At 49.7% G+C, this 19,073-nt stretch overlaps 1 protein-coding gene across 7 annotated transcripts in view; it reads left to right on the top strand.

Moving 5' to 3' along the window:
* NPHP4 (nephrocystin 4) overlaps positions 1–16,818 on the top strand; it is a 39,774-nt gene extending 22,956 nt beyond the window's left edge. For 6 of the 7 annotated variants that reach the window (XM_087878826.1, XM_087878821.1, XM_087878822.1 and 3 more), the window contains 15 exons: positions 195–364; positions 1,042–1,202; positions 1,808–1,988; positions 5,092–5,220; positions 5,389–5,600; positions 6,366–6,592; positions 6,749–6,935; positions 7,066–7,155; positions 7,640–7,796; positions 8,291–8,376; positions 9,136–9,221; positions 11,412–11,583; positions 13,229–13,408; positions 14,132–14,275; positions 15,717–16,818. In XM_087878826.1, the coding sequence (XP_087734952.1) occupies positions 195–364; positions 1,042–1,202; positions 1,808–1,988; positions 5,092–5,220; positions 5,389–5,600; positions 6,366–6,592; positions 6,749–6,935; positions 7,066–7,155; positions 7,640–7,796; positions 8,291–8,376; positions 9,136–9,221; positions 11,412–11,583; positions 13,229–13,408; positions 14,132–14,275; positions 15,717–15,857 (2,323 nt within the window). In that variant the 3' untranslated portion in view covers positions 15,858–16,818. Of the gene's footprint in view, positions 1–194; positions 365–1,041; positions 1,203–1,807; positions 1,989–5,091; positions 5,221–5,388; positions 5,601–6,365; positions 6,593–6,748; positions 6,936–7,065; positions 7,156–7,639; positions 7,797–8,290; positions 8,377–9,135; positions 9,222–9,816; positions 9,972–11,411; positions 11,584–13,228; positions 13,409–14,131; positions 14,276–15,716 lie in introns of those variants that run through there. The other variant, XM_087878827.1, reaches the window with a different exon arrangement.
* The last annotated feature ends 2,255 nt before the right edge of the window (positions 16,819–19,073 follow it).

The raw sequence follows: 19,073 nt of genomic DNA, 5'->3' as shown, positions 1-19,073 counted from the left end.
CTTTCTCTGCAATCTCTCCAATCTAAGAAGTCAGAGAGAGAGAGAAAAACCAGGTATGATTGGCTGGGGAGTTCTGGGAGTTGAAGTCCAAATGCTTTAACATTGCCAAGGTTGATCTGGTTTAGGGTGTAGCTCTTCACAGGCTAGGATTTGGGGCTTCGCCGGTTGAATTTCCTCTCCTCTCCTTCCACCAGGCCTGCCCAGGACGACCCTGCTATGTGGCCCCAAAGCATCTACTTCACCCTTCAGTTTTACCGCTTCCCTCCGGTGACCACGCCACGGCTGCAGCTGGTCCAGACTGAGGCCTGTGGGCCGACGACCCACATCTTGGCGCAGATCAACCCAGATGGGACCCTGAATCTCGGTAAGGCTGGGACCCCACAGGCGAGAAGAGGCTGATACGGAGAGGACCGTTGGCTAATATTCGGAAGTTGCAGGAAGGCTGGGATATACTGGGACTGGCAAGAGAGTTAAGTCTAGGCCTTTTATGCGATCGGAGATGCTCCCTTTGGCATTCAACTCCCAGAATTCCTCAGCTAGTCATCTCTCTCTTTCCTTCCTTCCTTCCTTCCTTCCTTCCTTCCTTCCTTCCTTCCTTCCTTTAATCTTCCTTCCTTCCTTCCCTCCCTCTATTTATCCTTCCTTTTCCTTCTTCACTTCCTCCCTCCCTTTAATCTTCCTTCCTTCCTTCTTTCCATCTATCCATCTATTTCATCCTCCCTCCTTCCTTCCCTTTTCTGTTCTTCCTTCCTTCCCTCCCTCCCTCCCTCTATTTATCCTTCCTCTTCCTTCTCCTTCTCTTTCTTCACTTCTTCCCTCCCTCCCTCCCTGTTTCTTCCTTTTTCCTCCACCCTCCTCCTCTCTGTCCTGTCCTCCTTCCCTCCCCCTCTCCATTTATTCTTCTTCCCCATCACCTTCTCCCTCTCCTTCTTCTTCAAATGCTCCTTCCCTGTTTCTTCCTCCCTCCCTCCTTCGTATGATTGCTTCTGGAAGGTTCCTGCCATCTTACTATGCCCCACTGTCCTCTTTCCTCCTCTGCAGCGCCCCCTGGTTTCCACCTGAAGTACCTGGTGGACCTGGCCTCCCTTAAACCAGGTGAGCCGCGCTGGTTCCTCCACTACCTGGCCCAGCAGCCCCTGCAGATCGACGTCTGGGATGGGGACTCTTTGCTTCTGCTGGGATCTGCCGCGGTGAAGCTGAAGGTAGGTGGGGAAATGCTTAGAGAGCAGTCCTCGAGTTACGCCCGGAGTGCGTGCGATCCCCTTGGAAAAAAGTCAGGTCCGTTTTTCACGCTTACGACCGTCGCAGCTCACGGGATCAAAATTCACAGGCTTGGCAGGCGGCTCATATTTATGACGGTCGCAGTTGTCCCAGGGTTGACCCCCTTTTGCGACCTTCTGACCAGATCCACTCAACGACCATGTGACTCACTTAACAAACGGCGGTGATTGCCTTAAGAACGCTGGCAAGAAAGGTCGTAAAACGGGGCAAAACTCACTTAACAAATCTCCATTAGTCACAGTAACAGAGTTGGAAGGGACCTTGGAGGTCACCTAGTCCAACCCCCTGCTCACGCAGGAGAGCTGTACTAGGGATTCGAACCGCCGAACTGCCGACCTTTCTGATCGACAAGCTCAGCGTCTTAGCCACTGAGCCACTCCCTCACATAGCAACGGAAATTTTGAGCTCCATTGCGGCCGTAAGTTGAGGACTGCCTGTATTTCCAGGGTGGGGGCAACGGAGATAGAGAGATGGGGTCCACCCCTCCATTCAGATGTGACCCTCCACAGCTGAACTCTCTCCGCAGCATCTCCTTCGCCAAGGACGGACGGGGGTCCAGGTCTACCACGAGTTGGAGGTCCTGACCGTGGAGTACAAACCGGATGCAACTGTGCTGAGCGGGGAAGTCTTCCGCCCTTGGGGAGTCAAGCCCATCGGGGTCCACGCGGTCGTGAGGGGTCAGCTTCACCTCCGCCTGGCGAACATCGGTGAGTCCCACTTCCAACTTCTGTCTGTTCACCTTACTCAACGTGGAGAAGTTGAGGAACCTCAAAGATCCAGGGTTCCTGATCGCAGGAGGATTTGAGTCCTAATTGAGGAGACTAGTTCTCCTTACTCAACGTAAGGAAGGACACCCCCCCCCCCACCCTGAGGAGACAGATTTCCTTGCCCCCAAGGAGACGAAGCAGCTCCCCTTAGCTTAGCTGGACCTTTTTAAGCTGCCTTCACAGCAGCCGAGAATGAAAACATTTTTTGCAAAGCAGCTTCTCCGTTTCCCCACCGCAAATCAAAGGCTCTCCGATGCCCGAGGTGTCTCCTTTGATACCGTCTCTGCTCTGAAAAGGTTACCAGCCTTCTTCCCCCCCCCCCCCATTTTCTTTCTTTCCTTTTTTTAAAAAAAAACAAAAAGTAGAAAGAGGAGAGGAGAGGAGGGGGGAGTTTTTGGCTTGCAGGTGGAGATCAAAAGAGCCATCAGGATTGTGAAGGGACTGGATAAACCGATTAGGCATCAAGGTGTTTGTTTCCGAGAGTCAAAGGCAGGGACCCCACCGAGCCCCACGTGGGGGTCAGAACCGCAAGAGAACACACAACAATGGTTGCCACCATAAAGGGGGGCAGAAAGAAAAAGAGAGAAAGAAAGAAGAGAAAGATGAAGGAAGGAAGGCAAGGAGGAAAGGAAAAGAAAAGGAAGGGGTGAGGGCTGGAGGAAGGAAGAAAGGAAATGAAAGGAGGAAAATTGAGAGTCAGGAAGGAAGGAAAGAAGGAGGGAAGGGAAGGAAGGAAGTTGATAGGAAGGGGAAGAAAGAGGGAAGGAAGGAAGGAAGGAGAGAAGGAAGGAAAGGAAAGAGTGAAAAAAGGGAGGGAGGGAGGGAGGAGGGAAGGGAAGGAAGGAAAGAGGGAAGGGAAGGAGGAAGGAAAGAATGAAAAAAGGGAGGGAGGAATGAAAGAAGGAGGGAAGGAAGATGATAGGAAGAGAGGGAAGGGAAAGAAAGGGAAGGAAGGAAGGAAGAGAGGGAAGGGAAGGAGGAAGAAAAGGAAAGGAAAGAATGAAAAAAGGGAGGGAGGAATGAAAGAAGGAGGGAAGGAAGAAAGGAATTTGAGAACATTGATTTTGGCAGCCAGAGACCCTCGGGGTGCCCTTGCAAGAAGCTTTCGTGCGTGCAACTCCGTGTAAAGTTTAATAATTTTATTAATATTATTATTGAAAGACCAAGAGAAAGACGCGAAGTGAGAAAAAAAGAAGAGCAGAGAATCAAAAGCGGAAGCTCCCAAGTACAAGAAAGAAAAAAAAGAAAGAAACAGAAGCGTTTTCTGATCTTGTTACAAGTACAATTATGAATTTAGCTCTGCCTCTCTCTGGTTGCAACCCAGCTCTGTTCTCCCCTCTAATCCATTCTCTCTAATCATCAAAACCATAAAACGCCGAGTTCATTTTGGTTCTGTTTCACGCCAAGGAAAAAAAAACCCATCCGGGGTTTCCAGTCATCCACAAACGCCGTTATTCTCTCTTCTCTGATCAAAAGACGCCGACTCGGCGCTATCAGCAGCTTCCATCATCTCCCGCCAACCGTCCCTCCATCGTGGGCCGCGTCAAACCTTCCTCCCTGCGCCCGAGTCCTCGACGGAGAGACGAAAATCTGGGTTGCTCCATCACCTTCATTATTCATGAAGAAGAAGACGTCTTTGTTTCCTCCTTGTCAAAATGGAAGCTCGCCTGAGGCATCGAGAGATTTTTGTGTGTGTGTGTGTTCTTCTCCAAGGAGAAGAAGTGAGACCGGCCGGGAGAAGAAACCACAAGAGTGTTAAAAAAACAACAAAGTAAAAAATAAATCTCCCATCTCCTTCAAATCATGATGAAGTTGAAAGTTCGATGGTTGTCAAGTGTTGGGGAGATTTGCGATATGCGGTTGACGTTTTTAGAGCAGGACACGGCATCATCTCAGGAGGCCTCCATCCATCCCTCACGTTCCACCGGTGTGACCAGGATCAGGCTTGGGGTATGGAAAGAGAAAGATGTTTTGGTTTCTACCATGGTTGTCCTGTTCCATGTGCGAAGATCTGGTATGAGACGACATGCAAATGTGATGCAATTGCGATGCCCTTGGATAAGCTTCCTCCGTTGTATGGTCTTAGAAGCTGGGGTGATGTCTCTGCTCTCTTTGACCTAAAGAGCGTAGAGAAGAGCATCAGGGATGGCGAAGGTCATCTTGGAAGCTTCATCTTCAGAAGAACTTGGGTGTGTTTAGGCTGAAGAAGAGAAGGCTAAGGGAAGACCTGACAATCCATAGGTCTTCTGGGGAAGAAGATAACATAGCGCCCGAGGGTAAGACAAGGACCAGGGGTTTGAAGTTCTATCAAGACACATCCAAATTTGAAATGTTGGAGGAAGGTCCTCATTGTGAGAGCTAAGAAGCACTGGAACAGCTTTCTGGAGTGACGGCGCTCTCTCACAGAAGGACTTCAAGGATGGACCACCCTGTCTATGATAGAGCGATGGATGGATGGATGGATGGATGGATGGATGGATGGATGGAACAGCTTGCCTTCAGAAATTGTGGGCACTCTAACCACTGGAGGTCTTCAAGAAAAGTTTAGACACACATAGGGTCTCCTGCTTGAGTAGGGAGTTGGACTAGAAGACCTTCCTTCAAGGTCCCATCTAGCCCTAGGATTCTATGGTTCTGAGATAGATAGATAGATAGATAGATAGATAGATAGATAGATAGATAGATAGATAGATAGATAGATAGATAAGATACAGGATGGATGGATGGGTGGATGAATGGAACAGTTTGCCTTCAGAAATTGTGGGCACTCCATCACTGGAAGTCATTAAGAAGAGACTGGACAGCCATTTAGCCATTAATGGTATAGTGTCTCCTGCTAGAAGACTTCGAAGACTTCCCTTCCAACCTGTGGTTCTATCTTCTAACCCTTCTCTTCCACACCCCAAATAGGAGAAGTTCAGAAGACCTCATCCCTGGTCTATGCCAGCCCCTTCCTCATCCCTGAACAGGTTAAGGGGGGAGCCCTGCTAATGGGAAACACCCCCCCCCCATCATTCTTCCCTTCTCTTCTCTTCTCTTGTAGGCCACCGGTGTGAACAGAGGCTACGGAGGTCACACTCCTTACCTCCTTCTCAGAGGCGGGTCATCTCCTCGCAGGACGGCGCCAGGGGCTTCCCTGGTGGCAGTTTGGTCTCCCTCAGCACTCACAGGGGTAGGTTCTCCTTGATTTTATGGGGTGGGTGGGAGACGGGTGGGGTACTATTAGTGTGAATTTAACCTAGCCGCGGCCATTGCCTGAAACAGACCATCATGGATTGAACCTGTCCTGGGTTTGATGCGGGTTGGCTTGACTGCCAACTCTTTGGCGCGTCTCTTCCAGCCGGAAATGTGTGCCAAGCCAAAAAATTGGCCGACGTGGACAGCGAGCTGGCTGCTCTCCTTTTCTCCCGCTTGCGGGAAGGGAGTGGTGTCGTGCAACCTGCCAGCCAGGACGCCGGACTCACCCGACGCCGGAAATTAGAGAGGATGCTTTCGGTCCGGAGGAAGGAGTCCCAGGAGGGCGACGTTGGGAGGAAAAGCAGCTTCATCTTGGTGAGGGAAACTGAGCCCACAGAAGGAAAAGGGGCGTGGGAAGCATCTCAGAAGGGACCCTCCCTAGTTTCTTTGGCTGTAAAGAGGAGGAGACAGAAATATTGTAATGGTGTGTGGGAAGGACCTTGGCAGACAGGAGGAAGAGACACAGATAAGATAACAGTTAGATAAGAAATTGAGCCCCCAGAAGCATCTCAGAAGGGACCCTCTCTAGTTTCTTAGGCTGTAAAGAGGAGGAGACAGAAATATGGTAATGGTGTGTGGGAAGGACCTTGGCAGACAGGAGGAAGAGATGCAGACTGGGCAACAGTCAAATAAGAGACAGCGGATCCCACAGATGGAAAAGGGACACAGGTAGCATCTCAGGAGGAACCCTCCCTAATTTCTTAGGCTGTAAAGAGGAGGGGGCAGAAATATGGTAATGGTCTGTGGGAATGGCCTTGGGAGACAGGAGGAAGAGATGCAGACAAGACAGCATTTAGATAAGAGGCAGCTGAGCCCTGAGAGGGAAAAGGGGACATGGGAAGCATCTCAGGAGTGACCCTCCCTAGTTTCTTGGACTATAAAGATGTGGAGGGGGAGAAAGGCACTTTCAGACTTGCAAGATTCTGCTATTGTAACCTTAAAATAAAGCCAGCATTAGTACTCACGATCGTGGTTTCTTGTCCGGGCCGACATCGGTTGAGAGCCAGCCAAGCAAGTATATGAGGATTCCCATGAAGGAGATTAAAGTCATCTCTCTCCCCTCCACCCCCACCCCTCCAGGGCCGGCACGAGGATCGGGTTCAGCACTCCCGAGACCTCCAGCTGATCGAGGCGTACCGGGAGCGCATCAAAGCCGAGAGCATCACCGCCATGCTCTGCCAAGCCATCACCACCCACCACGTCATCTACGCCACGTTGGGCACGGCTGAGTTCTTTGAGTTTGCCCTGAAAAACCCCTACAGCGTCCAGCACACCGTGACCATCAGAATAGACCATCCGGAGCTCAGGTAAAGAACCGCAGGAGGTTGAGAAGAAGCGTGGTCCCCTCCTTGTGGGACTCCTTTGGGGAAGGAAGGAAGGAAGATGTAGGAGAGGACATCCCAAAACTCATCTCCACCATCTCCATGTTTTCTTCGTTAACATTGTCCTTGGTCTTTTCCTAGCGTCATCTTGGACGTCAGAGAGTGGAGACATTTTAAAGAACTGACCCAAACTGTCACACCGTTGGAAGAGGACATGTTTCATCTTCATAACGGCCTCACTCCTCAGGTCTACCTCCGTCCCAAGGAGACAGTCTACATCCCCTTCAAGTACCAGACCTTCTCCATGGAGCAGACGGCCACCATGCAGGTAGGGAAGTCCTCCTCACCCCTCGCTTTTCCACACAGGGGGTCCTTGATTTATATCCATTCATTGAATCACCGTTTGAAGTTACAACGGCCCCGAAGGTCTTCTGCCACGTCATCTCTTTGATTTCCAGCAAGGTCCCCCTGAGCCAACGTCTAAGGAAGGTGAGAAGATCTCCACGGCCACCTCTTCCGGAAAGTTCAGCGAGACTCTACGCATAAAGGTAACATGACAGGAAGGGATAGATGGTGCACATGACCTCCTCATGGGCTAGAAAGCTTTTTGTCATCTTGCTGAGGTGGCCAGTTCCTTTCTTTGTGGATTGGACAGTGGCCAGAATCCATGGGACAGCATGAAGACCTTGGACAAAAGCTTACAGAAGGTGTGTCCTGGATCATCATCTCCTCCTCCTCCTCCTCCTCCTCCTCCTCCTCCTCCTCCTCCTTCCTCCTCCTCCTCTTCTCTTCCTCTTCTTCCTCCTCCTCTTCCTCTTCCTCTTCCTCCTCTTCTCCTCCTCCTCTTCCTCTGCCTTCTTCCTCTTCGCCTCCTCCTCTCCTCCCTTCTTCTCCAACTCCTCCAACTCCTCTTCTTCTCCTTCTACTTTGGATGTCAAGGGAGATACAAAATTCTGGTTCTAATTTTCCGAGAAAAGTCAATGAGAAGGAGAGACTTTCTCTGCCCTTTAGTGTCTTCTTCTTCTTCTCCAGGTCTCCTTCACGGTGGGCAACGGCAAGCCCCTCGCTATCCTGAGCGTCAGCGTGGAAACCCAGCCCCACACGGTGGATCAGACCTTCCGCTTCTACCACCCGGAGCTGACCTTCTTGAAGAAATCCATCCGCCTGCCTCCGTGGCACACGCTCCCAGGTGGCTCCCAGGTTCTCCTCCTCCTCAAGTTGACCATATCCTCAATGTTTAGGATACGTAATGTCCCATCAACACAACTTTTAAGATGGGTGGACTTTCACTTTAATCTGCTGGTTGGGGAATTCTGGGAGTTGAAGTCCACCCATCTCAAAGTTATCCAAGTTGAGAAACACCACTGGGAGCAGCTTAAACAGCTGGATAATAAACTAGGAAACTGTATCAAGCTATACAGAGGTGGTGAACCTTAAGGTTGGGATTCAGTTCTCCTTGAACTTGGATGATCTGTAGATCTGGACCCTCTCAAGATCACCTCAAGAAGTTCTTTCTGCAGAGAACTTAGTTGCTATGTTTTAAGAAGTTGGCCACTAGTTAGGTTTCTAGTTGAATGGGTCATAGTCCATCGGAGCTGTGGTCATGGATTGCAAAGGGGGACATTTGATTTGAAGTCCTTGAAGGCCAGCAGCTCTTAAGACCCTCCTGTTTCTCCTCGGCAGGGACTCCTGTAGGCGTTCCCGGTGGAGAACCTGAGATGTTTGTCCGCTGCAGTGACCCCAACGTCATCTGTGAGACCAAGAAGATGGTACGGTTGACCATCATAAGTTTATGGGTGTGGTTGATGCGATGGATCAGGGCAGAAAGCAGAGTGTTCAAGGGGGAACGGGCTAGAACATGCTAACCTGACCTTCGCAGGTCAACGAAGCCCAACCCTTTAAGTCAGAAGAGAGGCTGTGAATACAGCAAGGCAGTTCTCCTCAATGGGTTGACCGCTGTCAACCGAACCCTCAAGAATGTCTGTTGGCTTTTGTCAAAGACACCAACCTTTGCATGTTGCATCCTTCCAGAAGGTTCTGGTGGAAAGAGATGGCCATCAAGAATATCCCAGAGTTCTCTGTAGGCATCTCCAGAACCTATTTTCATGCCGAGATCCAGCAGGTTTAGCCTCCAACTGAAGATGGGTAATACCGATAGAAGAGAATATTTGTAGCTCCTTGGTACCCTCTGAGCTTGGTAGAAGTACAAGTTTCCTTGTAGACGTTTCATGACCCAACTAGGGAACATCATCAGAGCAAAGAGTGGATAGGAGAACCATAGAGTTGCAGTGCTGGAAGGGACCTTGGAGGTCTTCTAGTCCAAGCCAGGAGAACTTAGACCATCCTGGACAAACCATCTTTCCTTGAAGAACTCCAGCTTGGCCTTATCGTAGATCATGGATTCAACCCTATACAAGTCACTAATTTGGGGAACTATGTCGACCCCTACTTAAGATCCCCAAATCCCGCATCCTAATTTTAATTCCCAAAGGAACCGAATTAAATCCGCTCTTGATGTTCTCCTCCAGGGACCTGGGGAACCTCAGGACATCTTTCTGAAGGTTGCCGCGGGTTCAAGTCCCCAGATCCAGAGATTCTTCGTGTTGATTTACACGTAAGCCTCGACGCCTTAAAAACTACTCAAACTCCGATCGGTTGTTAGCAAATATATATATACAGATTGTGGTCAGAGAGTTGGGTGTAATCTGTGTGTATTATAAAGCAGGGGTCTCCAACCTTGGCAACTTTAAGACTGGTGGACTTCGACTCCCAGAATTCCTCAGCCAGCGCTGGCTGAGGAATTCTGGGAGTCGAAGTCCACCAGTCTTAAAAGTTGCCAAGGTTGGAGACCCCTGTTATAAAGAAACATTAGAGATTGAAATTTAATAGTTTCATATTAAACTATATGAAACGATTATAAACTATATGAAACTATATGAAACTATAAACATATAAACACTATAAACGTATAGCGACCTTCCTTGCCACCGTTGTTAAGTGAATCGTTGCAGCTTTTCAGTTAGGAACACGGGCGTTAACTGAATCTGTCTTCCCCCATTGATTTTGCTCGTCCGACGGTCGCAAAAGGGGGTCACCTTATGTGACCGTCATAAATATGAGTCCGTTACCAAGCGTCCGGATTTTGATCGCACGGGGATCCTGCAAGTCTGAAAAAAAACGATCCCAAGTCTTTTTTTTTTTTTTCCCAGTGCCGTCGTAACTTCGAACGGTCACTAAACGAACTGTCGTAAGTCGAGGACTACCTGTGTGAATTATTTTTAAGGGAGCATCTAAACCCATTGATACACTGCTTTGTAAATCCATTTATTTATATCCTGCTTGCTGTACCCCAAACCCTCCGGAAGCCGAGGTTCGCTTTTAACTTGGTTTTCTCTGAACCGAGAGGGAGGCCGGCGTCACGCCAAGCGCTAAGCCATAATTCGGGGATTGCAAACTGGCATTGAGCTGAGCCGAAAAGTGGCAAACCTGTCACCTGTTCGAACACCTTTATGCAAATCGGAGTGGGGAATGTCAGGCAAAGAGGTTTTTGTCATCCTGTCGAGTTTTAAGGCAGGTCGGAAAATGGACAGCAGGAGAAATCCTCAGAGTTTATATTTTATAATAACCACCTTGAAAATCGCGGCTGATTTTCTCTCCCAGACCAGAAAAGACTTAAGTCCATTGAAGCTTAAGATATTTTTCTTTCCCCCTCCCCAAAGTTCTCTGCTTAAGTTGTGTTTTTGTCATCACCCTCCTCTTGCAAGGTCACCCCTGGGAGCACAGAACCTGCTCGGAGGACCTTGTAAAATTCACAAAGACCTGGGAAAAATTCTTCGGGGAGGGAGGAAGGGAGGGCAAGAAGGAGGGAGGGAATAAAAGAAAAGAAGGAAAGAAAGTGAGGGCTGGAAGTGATCCTTCCTTCCTTCCTTCCCTCCTTCCCTTCCTTCCTTCCTTCCCTCCCTTCCTGTATCCTTCCTTCCTTCCTTAATTCCTTCCCTCCCTTCCTGTATCATTCTCTCTCCTTCCTCCCTCCCTCCCTCCCTCCCTCCCTCCCTTCCTTCCTTCCTTCCTTCCTTCCTTCCTTCCTTCCTTCCCTTCCTTCCTTCCTTCCTGTACCCTTCTCTCTCCTTCTTTCCTTCCTTCCTTTCTTCCCTCCCTCCCTCCCTTCCTGTATCCTTCTCTCTCCTTCCTTCCTTCCTTCCTTCCTTCCTTCCTTCCTTCCTTCCTTCCTTCCTTTACCCTTCTCTCTCCTTCTTTCCTTCCTTCCTTCCTTCCCTTCCTTCCTTCCTTCCTTCCTTCCTTCCCTCCCTTCCTGTATCCTTCCTTCCTTCCTTAATTCCTTCCCACCCTTCCTGTATCATTCTCTCTCCTTCCTCCCTCCCTCCCTCCCTTCCTTCCTTCCTTCCTTCCTTCCCTTCCTTCCTTCCTTCACCCTTCTCTCTCCTTCTTTCCTTCCTTCCTTTCTTCCCTCCCTCCCTCCCTTCCTGTATCCTTCTCTCTCCTTCCTTCCTTCCTTCCTTCCTTCCTTCCTTCCTTCCTTCCTTCCTTTACCCTTCTCTCTCCTTCTTTCCTTCCTTCCTTCCTTCCCTTCCTTCCTTCCTTCCTTCCTGCCTTCCTTAATTCCTTCCCTCCCTTCCTGTATCCTTCTTTCTCCTTCCTTCCTTCTCTCCATGTATCCTCCCTCCCTCCCTGCCTTCTTCCAGCTCTGAAAGGAGGCTGGATGTCCTCCAGAGACCCCCTCCTGCTGCTCCCATTTCCCTGCCCTCAGTGAGCGCCCTTCCTCTCTCCTTCTCCCTTTGGGCAGAGACCCCTGGCTGGCTGCGCCCACCCAGACCTGGCAGTTCTACCTCCACTGCCTGCAGTGGGTCGAGGCCAGCTGCATCCTGGGGCAGCTGACGCGGCTCTCCCTGGTGCTCCGGGGGACCCACACCCTCCGTAAGGTCAAGGCCTTCACCTCCCACCCGCAAGAGATGAAGGTAAGGTCCTCGGTTTACGACCACGGCTGCCCCGTTTTGCGACCTTCCTTTCCTCCGTCATTAAGTGAACCCCTGCAGTTGTTAAGTCAGTAGCATGGTTGTTAAGGGAATCCGGCTTCCCCGTTGACCTTGCTCGTCAGACGGTCACAAAAGCGGATCTGCCACCGTCATAAAAACGAGCCGGTTGCCAAGCCTCCGAATTTTAATCACGTGACCTTGGGGGATACGGCAACCGTCGTCATAAGCCTGAAAATCGGCCAGAAGCGACTTTTTTCCCAGTGCCGTCGTAACTTTGAACGGACACTTAAGCGAACAGTTGCAACTCGAGGACTCCCGGTAGCTTGAAGGCTGAAAAATCAGGCTGTTACTCCATCAATGTATTCAAGTTTCTAGTCCTTACGGCGGGAGATTGGCCCAGTCAGGGCTTTTCAGCAAAATGGCTCACCCGTCTGGATTACTACGACCTGCTCTACGCCGGGCTGCCCTTTGTCACTAAATGAACATTTTTTTGTGCGTAATTGTTGAAATATCCCGGTCTCGCGGCTGACTAAACTCGGTTAGTGATGGAGGCCCCGTTAAAAGTTTGCGAGGGATGTTGGCTTAGAGTCCGCCGATGACTTTGGACGGTCGTCTCTCCTTCGGTGGCGAGAAACCGGTGGAGAATTTATCGCAGGGAAACCGCTGGGTAATTGTCTTTTGATTAAAGCCATCCTAGAGTCCAACCCCAGTCCGGCCGCCTGAATTAATGAGGTTATTTGGAGGCAAGAGAATTTCGTTGGGGGCTTTTCTTAATCATCATTATAAATGGGGGCTGTAAGAGGAGTGCAAACTCGGTGGAGCCTCCCGCGCGGGAGAAAAAATCTGGAAAAGTTTTTTTTTTCCCAGGGTCCAAAAACGGCCAAGAAAATTAGGCCTGTTGGTGGAGAAATCTCCAGGGAGGCCTCTTTGAGCCAAAATAACAACAGTCCTGGGTGAAACCTTTCTTTTTTTTTTTTGTAAATTGTGCTTTTATTATGGGCCAAAGTATCTTTTTATGGATGTGGCCCAGCATAAAACCTTTGTCTTCTCAACCCTGGCAAGAGAAGGGAGGAAGGAGATAGGAAGGAAGGAATGAGATAGGAGGGAGGGAGGAAAGGAGGAAGGAAGAAGATGGAAGGAGAGAAGGAAGGAGAAAGAGGAAGGGAGGGATGAAGAAAGGAAGAAGAAGGGAGGGAGGGACGGAAGGAAGGAAAGGAAGAAAGGGAGAGAGGAAGTGAAAGAGATGGGAAGGAACGAAGGAAGAAAGGAAAGGGAGGGGGAAAGGAAGGAAAGAAGGATAAATGAGAGGGAAGGAAAGGACGGAGGAAAAAAGGAAAGGAAGGAAGGATAAATGAGGGAAGGAAAGGACTGAGGAAAAAAGGAAAGGAAGGAAGGAAGGATAAATGAGAGGGAAGGAAAGGACGGAGGAAGAAAGGAAAGGAAGGAAGGATAAATGAGAGGGAAGGAAAGGACGGAGGAAAAAAGGAAAGGAAGAAAGGAAGGATAAATGAGAGGGAAGGAAGGAAGGAAGCTCTGATGCCCTCAAGCATTGAGGGTCTTGGGGGGAAAAAAAACCCTTGTCCCCTTGAGTTGGGGCTCAGCTCTTTCTGCTTCTTCTGCCCACCAGCTGGAACCGGACGGGGTCTTCATCCTGCCGGCCAACGGGGTCCAAGACCTGCACCTCGGATTGCGGCCGCAGAGCGCTGGCTGCCGCTTCATCTCCCTCAACCTGGTGGATGTGGAGTTTCATCAGCTGGTCTCCACCTGGCTGGTGTCCGTGACCTGCCGGCAGCCCTTCATCTCCAAGGTGAGCCTGGGTGGAATTTCATTGGGGCGGGGAAGGAAGGAAGGAAGGAAGGAAGGAAGGAAGGAAAGGAAGGAGGGAGGGAGGATTGAAGGAAGGAAGGAACGCAGGGAGGGAGGGAGGGAGGAAGATTAGAGAAAGGAAGGAAGGAAGGAACCCAGGATGGGAAGGAAGGAAAGGAAGGAAGAATAGAGGAAGGAATGCAGAGTGGGAAGGAAGGGGGAGGGAGGGAGGAAGATTGGAGGAAGGAAGAAAGGAGGGAGAGAGAGATGGGGGAGGATTGAAGGAAGGAAGGAGGGAGGAAAATTTGAGGAAGGAGGGAAGCAAGGAACGCAGGGAGGGAGGGAAGGAAGGGAGAAAGGGAGGGAGGAAGATTAAAGGAAGGAACACAGGATGGGAAGGAAGGAAGGAAGATTAGAGGAAGGAAGGAACCCAGGAAGGAAAAGAAGGAAGATTAAAGGAAGGAACGTAGGGAGGGAAGGAAGGAAGATTAGAGGAAGGAAGGAAGGAAGGAACGCAGGGAGGGAGGGAAGGAAGGACTTCTCTCTAGAAGTTGTGGGTGCTCCATCCCTGGGGGTCTTTTAAGAAAAGATGGGGCAGCCATTTGTCTAGGGTGGTTCAGGGCCTCCTGCCTTGGCCAGGGGGCTGGACCAGAAGACCTCTGAGGTCCCTTCGGGCCCTAGGATTCCTCCCTTGAGCCTCTCCGTCTCCTGTCCCCACCGCCAGGCGTTCGAAATCGTGCTGCCTTCCGGGGGAGGAAAAGGGTCGAACAAGAAGATCACCTACACCAACTCCTACCCGGCCCCCCGGGCCTATTTCCTGCACACCAACCACCCGGATCTCCTGCACTTCAAGGAGGACTCCTTCCAGGTCAGCGCCCCCCCCCCCCTCTCGGCCTGCTTCTCTCCTGGCAGACCTTTCGTCCCCCAGCTGGGGGATTCCATCAGTGCTAGAAGGGAGGGAGGTTTGTAGGGAGGAGGGCAACCCGGGGTCCTTGGTGCTCTCTGAGTTTTGGTTGCTTCCGTGCCGATGTTTCTTTGCCAGATTGGGTGACACCTTCAGTGCTCCGCACACCGCACCGATGGGGTTACCTAGCTGGGTCATGAGACGTCTGCAGGAGAGCACCAAGGACCCCCACAGTCCTCCTCCTCCTTTCCCCAAACCCCCATTCCCTTGGAGCATGGATGACACTACCTAGTTCTCCTTCTCCTTCTCCTTTTTCTTCTTCCTCTTCTTCCTCTTCCTCTTCTTCTTCTTCTTCTTCTTCTCCTCCTCCTCCTCTCCTCCTTCTCCTCTTCTCCTCCTCCTCCTCCTCTTCTTCTCCTTCTCTTCCTCCTCCTCCTCCTCCTCCTCTTCTTCTCCTTCTCTTCCTCCTCCTCCTCCTCTTCTTCTCCTCCTCCCCTCCTCCTCCAACCCCTCCTCCTCCTCCTCCTCTTCTCCTTCTCTTCCTCTTCCTCCTCCTCCTCCTCCTCCTCCTCCCACTCCCCCCCTCCTCCTCTTCTTCTTCTTCTTCCTCTTCCTTTCATTCTCCTTCTCCTTCTCCTTCTCCTTCTCCTTCTCCTTCTCCTTCTCCTTCTCCTTCTCCTTCTCCTTTTTCTTCTTCTTCTTCCTCTTCCCCTTCCCCTTCTCCTTCTCCCTCTCCTTCTTCTTCCTCTTCTCCTTCTCCTTCTCCTTTTTCTTCTTCTTCTTCCTCTTCTCCTCCTTCTCCTCCTTCTCCTTCTCCTTCTCCTTTTTCTTCTTCCTCTTCCTCCTCCTCTTCTTCTTCTTCTTCTTCTTCTTCTTCTTCTTCTCCTCCTCCTCCTCCTCCTCCTCTCCTCCTTCTCCTCTTCTCCTCCTCCTCCTCTCCTCCTCCTCCTCCTCTTCTTCTCCTTCTCTTCCTCCTCCTCCTCCTCTTCTTCTCCTTCTCTTCCTCCTCCTCCTCCTCTTCTTCTCCTCCTCCCCTCCTCCTCCAACCCCTCCTCCTCCTCTTCTCCTCCTCTTCCTCCTCCTCTTCTTCTCCTTCTTCTTCTCCTCCTCCTCCTCCTTGCAAACCCCATTCCCTTCCAGCTGTTCCCTAGCTGTGCTGTGATTGAGGATAATCCCAGGGAAAGCAAATCTCTCCTGGGCAGGAAGGAAGGTGGGAGGGTGGGGCAAGCAGGGAGCCCCCTATTTGGGTAATGAACAGGTCAAATGACCCCCTTTTGGGGAGCTGCTCATCTGGGTGACTCCAGGGCAGGGTGACCTCTTCCCGTGCCACCAGTTGGCCCCCCCGAAAGCAGCTTGAGCCCGGGTCTCCTTAACCTTCCTTCCTTCCTTCTGGCTCTCCCTCCAGGTGGGCGGTGGGGAGACCTACACAATCGGTTTGCGGTTTGCCCCCAGCCAAAACTCCGGCGAGGAGGAAATCCTGATTTATATCAACGACGCCGAAGGGAAGAACGAAGAGACGTTCTGCGTGAAGGTGGCCTACCAGTGACGGGGCTCCGGACCGGGTGGCCGGATCAAATTAAATCCCCGTTTGTTTCCCTCGTACCCCCCAGCGGACTGCGGAGACCCTTCCTCTCCCCAGACCCGAATCGGATTATTCCGATCCTTCCTGCCACCGGATCATCGGAAGCGGATCCCTCGCACCTTGGTATATCGCCTGTCAGATCCCTCCCTCCATCCTTGGGATCAGGGATCCAGTCCTCGTTCCCAGCGAGGGTCTTGTGGGGGGGGGATCTCAAACCCAACCATCGAGGAAGATGAGGGAGTTGTCTTTTGAAAAAAATAATAATAATCTGCACCAAAAAAAAAGATTTTAATCTGCACATCGGGATCGTCTCAGTTTGACTGTCCTAGCAAACAAGAATCATTCGGTCCGTGTGGTTTATTTTCCCACGTGATATTTTTCTCCAGGTTGCTGGAGGGCCCGTTTTTAGATCCTCGGGGTGCCCCTTTGTGCCTTCTATTGAATTACCCAGTGGCATCTCTGGGGGGGGGGGAAAAACTCATTTTTTTTCTTTTATCGCCGGTTCTCCTGTTGAATGAACTTTCTGGAGTGGTACGAGTCACCGGTACCCCACTAAGCATTTCTGGTGACCTCAAAAAAAGAAAAAAAAAAAAAAAGGAACAAGACTTTAAAGTTAAAAAATCTGGAAAAACTCATCGGCTTTTCAAAACCCTCAACTTAATTCGAACTGTAAATACTGAACCTGCAGCCTTTTTTCCTGCAATGTTTTTTAAAAGTTTTAAGCCGGGATTAGAAATTGGCTATCTATTTTTCCTCCTCCAAGCACATTTAATGTGTGATGTTTGCCGAATGTTGAAGGTCTTTTTAAACAGAAAACAAGTAGCGAGGTGCACAACCACAGGACGCCCACAGACAAACAGAGACGGGATCGACTCGTATTGAATTAAATCAATTAAAATGCCTTGGATTTTGCGGATGGTAAAAATATTTAATATTCTTGTTTTGTTGCTCGGGAATAGATCAGGTCGGTTTAGGGTTGGGAAGATTCATTCACACGCACCCTTCCCTGCTCTTTGAGGCAGGATGCTGGTCTTCCCCCAAACTGTCCAGAATCAGGCTAACATGGTTAAATCCTAGCTTACGGCTCTGAATGTAGGTTGGAAAACATCTGACTCTCCAGAATGGGGAGAAAAAATACAGATAGTCTTCAACTTAACAACAGTTCATTTAGTGACAGCACTAACAAAAAGGGACTTATGACTGTTTTTCACACTTAATGACCATTACAGCATCCCCGTGGCCACATGATCAAAATTTGGATGCTTTGGAAACTGATTCATATTTTTGACGGTTGCAGCATCCTGGGGAGATGGCATCCCCTTTTGTGACCTACGTTCCTTCCTTCCTTCCTTCCTTCCTTCCTTCCTTCCTTCCTTCCTTCCTTCTTTCTTTCTTTCCCTTATTTACTTACTTACTTATTTACTTGCTTAGTGTCTTTCTCCCTTCCTTCCTCCCTCCCTCTTTCTTTTTTTCTTCTTTCTTTCTTCCTTCCTTCCTTCCTTCCTTCCTTCCTTCCTTCCTTCCTTTCTTTCTTTCTTTCCCTTATTTACTTACTTACTTATTTACCTGCTTAGTGTCTTTCTTTTTCTTTCTTTCTTTCTTTCTTTCTTTCTTTCTTTCTTTCTTTCTTATTTATTTACTTACTTATTTACTCACTTAGTGTCTTTCTCCCTTCCTCCCTCCCTCTTTCTTTCTTTCTTTCTTTCTTTCTTTCTTATTTACTTACTTACTTACTTACTTACCTGCTTAGTGTCTTTCTCCCTTTCTTTCTTTCTTTCTTTCTTTCTTTCTTTCTTTCTTGTCAATGGGGAAGCCAGATTCACTTAACAACCGTGTCTCTAACTTAACAGCTGCAATGATTCACTTAACAACTGTGGGAAGAAAGGTGGTAAAACAGGGCAAAATTCACTTAACAAATGTCTCAATTAGCAACCGAAATTTAGGGGCTCCATTGTGGTTCTTAAGTCAAGGACCACCTGTATTAAATCACTGAATGAAAAAATGTACGATTCCCGAGATGCATTTTTTTAAGATGCAGCTGAAAACCTGCCGGGTTTCAAGAAAGACCGGACGGGGCTAATCTGCTCCCCCCCATGATATATATATATAAAATAGACCAGGATTAATGCATCTTGGCGGCAGAGAAACCAGCGGTCTGCAAAACGAGCTAGCCGGCTCGTTAATTAACGAAGAAAAGATTGGCGGCAGCGAAAAAGAAAAAAATAAGGAAACCTGGAGATGAAACCGCTAAAAAAGAAATAGGCTTAAGGATGATTTCTCCCCCTCCCCAATTTCCCTCCGTATTAAGCCTGGATCGTGCAAAAAACCCAACAGCGGAATTAATTGCAGGCTTAGCAACTGTCGACACAGCAGTGGAAGCGAGAGGCAGCTTTGATTCTCCTCTGCAGAAAATTTAATTCCAGAATTGCAAATGATTCTTAAAAGTCGCGGGAAGGATCCAGTGGTTGGCCAGGAATATCCAGGTTTAATGGGGGAGGGGGGTGGCAGGGGGGGGAGAGAAGTGAGGCCTGTCACAGCTAACCAGGATCACGGGTCTTCATTTTGAAGGAGGGGGGGGGGGGTTAGGTTTCCACGGTGGAAAAGTGTCACTTTTCATTTTTTAGGTAACATTGCGGGAGTATGAAGACCTGGAGAGAGGGAGAGAGAAGGAAGAAGGATGAAGGAAAGGGAGGGAAGGGAGGGAGACAGAAGGAAGAAAGATGGAGGGAAGGAAGGGAGAGAGGGAAGGAAAGGAAGGAAGAGATGGAGGGAAGGAAGGAAGGGAGAAGGAAGAGAGATGGAGGGAAGGAAGGATGGAGAGAGAAAAAGATGGAAGAAAGGGAGAGAAGGAGGAAGGAAGGAAAGAAAAGAGGGAAGGAAGGAAGGAAAGAGACCTGGATTGAAAGCAAATGGTGTCAGCGCATTTCCTGGCACAATGAGGACTAGCCCCTTGCCTACCACTTTTAAGGACATTAGATTGCAAATGAACAGTGTTGGCTCCCCTCCTGGCACAGTGAGGACTAGCCTCCCACCCACCTCTTCAATCCAAGGACACTTAATTGAAAAGGAACAGTGTTGACTCCCCTCCTGGCACAATGAGGACTAGCCTCTTGTCCGCCACTCTCAATTCCAAGGACGGTGGTTGGCGCAGCTTGTGAGAACGCAACCCAGCTTCCTTTG

This window comes from Pantherophis guttatus, chromosome 15 (assembly GCF_059756535.1).
Source record: "Pantherophis guttatus breed Tessera chromosome 15, ASM5975653v1, whole genome shotgun sequence".
Lineage (NCBI taxonomy): Eukaryota > Metazoa > Chordata > Lepidosauria > Squamata > Colubridae > Pantherophis > Pantherophis guttatus.
Note: the sequence above shows the minus strand (reverse complement) of the source record. Positions and strands in the feature narration are given on the sequence as shown.